Source organism: Calidris pugnax, unplaced genomic scaffold, assembly GCF_001431845.1.
Source record: "Calidris pugnax isolate Ruff unplaced genomic scaffold, ASM143184v1 scaffold81, whole genome shotgun sequence".
In the NCBI taxonomy this organism is placed as follows: domain Eukaryota; kingdom Metazoa; phylum Chordata; class Aves; order Charadriiformes; family Scolopacidae; genus Calidris; species Calidris pugnax.
In genome coordinates, this window is record NW_015090880.1 from 10,956,675 (window position 1) to 10,961,359 (window position 4,685).

Genomic DNA, 4,685 nt, shown 5'->3' on the forward strand with positions numbered 1-4,685 from the left:
CGGGGTGCCGCGCTGCCCCGCACTGGGGACCCCTCTCCCCGCTCCCCCGCGGCCGCCCCGGCCCTGCGGCCCCCAACGGCCCCCGCCTTGCAGTCATGCACGCCCCCTTCTGCGGCGAGGCCAGGGCGGCGTGAGGGGGGGGGCGCGGGGCAGCGTGGGTGGGAGGCGGTGCTGGCATTATTGCTATGGCGGGCGGGAGCAGCGCGACCCTCCCCACGCTCAGATCACAGTCTCAAAGAGCGTCGCCTTCTCCTTGGGGGGCTCCGGGGCCAGCAGCTTGGCTTCTGCCTCGGGCGTCAGGTACTCCAGGTGGTGGTGGCCCCAGATCGGAGTGGTCAGGAGCTGCCAGCGCTGAGGGGACAGGGTGTCAGCACCCAGGGACAGAACTGTGCGTCGCCCCGGCACACAGGGACAGGACCAAGGTGGGGACAGGGGTGGGATTTGGATGGGGACGGAGGTGAGATGAGGACAGGGAAGGGACTGAAGTGGGATTGAGAGAGGTGTAGCACGGGGACAGGGATGAGATGGGGATGGGACTGAGGCAGTGACGAGATGAAGACAGTGATGTCAGCAAGGACGGGATTCGGGTGAGGTTGACAGTGACGGGGACAGGGATGGGATTCAGATGGGAGAGCGACCTTGGCAGGAATGGGACTTGGATGGGGACGGAGGTGAGATGAGGACAGGGAAGGGACTGAAGTGGGATTGAGAGAGGGATAGCACGGGGACAGGGATGAGATGGGGATGGGACTGAGGCAGTGACGAGATGAAGACAGTGACGTCAGCAAGGACAGGATTCGGGTGAGGCTGGGAGTGAGACAGTGATGGGGACAGGGACAGGATTCGGATGGGAGAGTGACCTTGGCAGGAATGGGACTTGGATGGGGATGGAGGCGAGACTAGGACGGCAATGGGATTGAAATGAGATTGAGAGAGGGACAGGGACAGCATGAGGACAGGGATGAGATGGGGATGGGATTCAGACAGCCACGGGGATGGGGACGGGGACAGGATTTGGCTGGGAGTGAGAGTGATAGGGATGGGAGCAGGAATAGGTTTGAGATGGCAATGTAGACAGCGCTGGGATTCGGATGGGGATGGAATGGGGACAGGAGTGAGAGGGGGACAGGGACAAGGATGGCCGAGATGGGCTGGGGATGGAGGCAGGAGGGCTCCCTCTCACCTCGCGCAAGGAGCCTTTGCAGCGCAGGAGCTTGTAGATGACGGTGCAGGGGATGCAGAGCATGGAGGAGAGTGCCAGGACCCAGCCGATGGCATCCCCCCACCACGGGTACACGTACGTCTTGTTGTAGGTCAGCGGCTTGTAGTTCACCACGTGGAACACGAAGATGCCCTGAGCGGAGAGAGGAGGGGGGGGAGGTGCTGCGGGGGCAGGGGGGGCTGTCAGCTGACACGCGTGTCACCCCGTGGCTGCCGTGCCCGAAGCAGCCACCTGGGGGAGCCCGGTGCCTGTGGCACGGGGCCGGGGCAGCGGGCACACGCATGCACACGCGTGTCCCCGCTCACCACGCAGACCAGTGGCGTCACCACGGCCCAGCACCACTTCATTAAGGGCAGGGGCCGGTAGCCGATCATGCGGGCCACGTCGTCCATGAAGCGGTCGGCACCTGTGGGGAGAGGGACGTCAGCCGGGGCTCCACGGAGCACCCCACGGCCCCCTGCATTCCTCCCTGCGTCCCCCCGGCCTCACCGTAGACCCAGGCAATGACCACGCACTCCCAGAAAGCCTGCCACAGCAGCGTGATCCCACTAGCCGAGTAGTTGTCAAAGAGCTGGAACACGTACATGCCACCCTGCCAGGACGGCACCGCGCATTACCGGGGCTGTGCCGGCTGCCCCGCGCTGGCACGGGCGCCTCCACACCGGCACAGGCACAGCCTTGCCAGCACCAGTGCCTCACCTGGCAGAGACACCATGCGTGCCATGGGCACCCTGTGCTCCCACAGCACCCCCGGGATGACAGACATCCCCCATGGCCACGGGCACCCCCATGCCATGGGGACTTCCCACTGCTGTGGGTGCAGCAGCCCCAGGGAGCTCCCACCCCACACTGGAGCCCCATTATGGGCGCTGACACCCCAGTGGCCCGGTGTGGGGCCAGCTGGCCGGTGTCCCTGCTGTGTCCCCCACCTGCGTGACCATGGAGAGGTCGATGAGGCAGCAGACGACGCAGCAGATCGCAGCGGTGATCTCGCGGCGCATTGAGCCAGCCCCTGGCTGGGGGAACAGGTCCAGGATGCCCGTGATGAATCCCTCCACGCCGACAAACTGCAGCAGAGAGGCCGGGGGGGAGGAGGGGGGGGTCAGCAAGGACATGCCACTCCACCCTGTCACCTCCCCGTCCCCCTGCCCGCCACTGCACCTGGCTGTCCAGCCCCAGCACGAGGAGCATGAAGAAGAAGAGCGTGGCCCAGAGCGGGGACAAGGGCATCAGCGTCACGGCTTTGGGGTAGGCGATGAAAGCCAGGCCAGGGCCTGCGGGAGAGCGAGGTCAGCGGTGCCACCCCAGGAGGGGGGACACAGTGCCAGCGGACACCTGCCACCCGGCACTCACCCGACTCGGCCACCTTGGAGATGTCCACGCCTTGCTCAGAGGCCATGAAGCCCAGCACGGAGAAGACGACAAAGCCAGCAAAGAAGCTGGTGGAGCTGTTGATCACGGCCAGGATGTAGGCATCCCTGTGGGCAGAGCAGGTCAGGGGGTCCCAGCAGGCACTGAGGGGACACCAGGGGACGTGCTGGGGGGGACAGTCGTCAGTCAGCACAGTGTTACCTGTAGCAGTTGTTGTGGAAGCGGTTGTAGCTGCCCAGCGCGGTCAGGGCACCCAGCCCGATGGCGTAGGAGAAGAAGATCTGGGTGCCGGCGTCGATCCAGACCTGGGGCACAAAGGAGGGTGTCAGGAGGTGGGGAAGGTACCCGGGGGGCACCCAGCACTCGTGCCCCTCCTGCCTTCCCCATCACCCTCACCTGTGCCTCGGCCAGCTTGGACCAGTCAGGTTTCAGGTAGTAGACAATGCCACCCAGCGCCCCAGGCAGCGTCACCCCATGGACCAGCAGCAGGATAAGGACCACGTAGGGGAAGAGTGCCGTGAAGTAGACAATCTGCAGAGGAGTGGGTGCCGGTGAGACCCCCCAGGCCGAGGCTCTCCGTCATGTGCCACAGGTGACCCAGCAGGACCAGGGCTCGGGGATGTCCCCAGTGGCTGGTGGCACCTCCCAGACAGATGTAGGAGAGAGGGTCTTGCACCCCGTGGTCTGCAGCACAGGAGGGCAGGAGCGGGCAGTGCCATGTGCCGCAGCCCCGTCCCTGCGTGCTGGTGCCTGACACGTGCACCCCCCCCAGCCAGCGTCACCTTCCCGGTCGACTTGACGCCCTTCCAGATGCAGAAGTAGACGATGACCCAGGTGGTGACCAAGCAGAGGATCATCTGCCAGTTCATCTCCCCCGGCTCGCTGAGGTCCCCCGAGAGCCGCAGCACCTTGTTCCTGCAGAGCGGGGCCATGCTGAGCGCTGGCACGACCACCCCTACGTCCCGGGTGAGACCCCATTGGTCCCCACACTCACTCCCAAAACTCGATGACAGGCGAGCGCTTGTTGGCCAGGTCAGTGCAGCTGACATTGAAGGAGCCAGCGCTGGCATTGGCGGTGCCGTTGAGGCAGAGGTCCAGGTGGAAGAGCTCGGTGCACTGCTCAGTGTTCCAGGAGTGGCCACAGGTGGCCCAGGGCAGGGTGTCCGTCAGCGAGTGCACCAGGTAGAAGAGCCCCCACACCAGGATCATGATGTAGTAGGAGTTACAGAAGAAGACGATCACCATGGAAGCCAGGCCCAGACCTGCAGCACGGGGAGATCAGTGCCCGTGGGCAACCCGCGGGCAACCGGCAGCCCGGTGGGGTGGGAGAGCCAGCAGGCTGGGTGGGATGGGGGAGGATGTGGGGTGCTGGTGGGGACACAGGGAGCCATCAGTCCAGGGTAGGACAAGGGGGAGCTACTGGGGGATGCGGGGAGCTGGCTGCCCCGGGCAGGACAAGGGGAGCTGGTGGGGATGGGACGGGGGGAGCTGGAAACCCCAGGGGACGTAGGCAACTGGTGGGGACGGGAGAGGGGAAGGTGGCAGCCCCTGGCAGGACAGGGTGGGGACAGTCGGCAGCATGGCTCAGGACAAGGGGGGATCTGGCAGCCCCCCGGGAACACCGGCAGCAGGCAGGGACACCGGCAGCACGTAGGCAGGCAGGGTTGGGCAGGGCAGTGCAGGGTGCCACGGGGCACGGGTACAGGCAGTTGCCACCCTTGGCCGGGGCGCAGGGCAGGAGTGGGAGGCAGGCAAGGCAGGGTGCAGGGCAGGGTGCACGGGAAGCAGGCAGGGTGACACCAGCCCCGGGCAGGCTGCAGGCAGCTGGTGCCCCGGGCAGAGTGCTGCCAGCCTGGCACAGGGTGCCAGGGGCCACGGGCAGGGTGCAAGGGGCCACGGGCAGGGCGCAGGGTGCCAGGGGCCACGGGCAGGGCAAGGGCAGGGTGCAGCATTACCCTTGAAGAGGGGGGCAATGTTCCAGGCGGCGATACCCCCCTGTTTCATGAACTGCCCCAGGGCCACCTCCAGGAAGAAGACAGGAATGCCACCCACGAAGACGATGAGCAGATAGGGGATGAGGAAGACGCCTGGG

General features: G+C 65.8%; 1 protein-coding gene across 2 annotated transcripts; it reads right to left on the reverse strand.

The window, feature by feature from the left end:
* Positions 1–6: 6 nt before the first annotated feature.
* Positions 7–4,678, reverse strand: SLC6A8 (solute carrier family 6 (neurotransmitter transporter), member 8). Of its 2 annotated transcripts, XM_014946668.1 has the most exons (12): positions 4,549–4,678; positions 3,588–3,855; positions 3,376–3,508; positions 2,990–3,124; positions 2,795–2,898; positions 2,576–2,700; positions 2,384–2,496; positions 2,152–2,289; positions 1,712–1,814; positions 1,528–1,628; positions 1,184–1,354; positions 7–351 (listed from the first exon to the last, which is right to left on the reverse strand). In XM_014946668.1, exons 1-12 carry the CDS (start codon positions 4,595–4,597, stop codon positions 220–222), a joined length of 1,572 nt encoding a protein of 523 aa, XP_014802154.1. In that variant the 5' UTR covers positions 4,598–4,678; the 3' UTR covers positions 7–219. The 2 variants fall into 2 exon arrangements, with proteins under 2 accessions (XP_014802154.1, XP_014802155.1); XM_014946669.1 differs by lacking the exon at positions 7–351 and having other exon boundaries at positions 1,190–1,354; positions 1,454–1,628.
* Positions 4,679–4,685: the final 7 nt, after the last annotated feature.

Excerpts from the sequence above, each read along its gene's own strand:
- SLC6A8 (XM_014946668.1), bottom strand. The coding sequence starts at position 4,597 with ATGAAACAGGGGGGTATCGCCGCCTGGAACATTGCCCCCCTCTTCAAG. Across the intron at positions 2,899-2,989 it reads CCAAGCTGGCCGAGGCACAG|GTCTGGATCGACGCCGGCAC; the intron begins GTGAGGGTGATG and ends TTTGTGCCCCAG. Across the intron at positions 1,629-1,711 it reads GGTCATTGCCTGGGTCTACG|GTGCCGACCGCTTCATGGAC; the intron begins GTGAGGCCGGGG and ends CTCTCCCCACAG.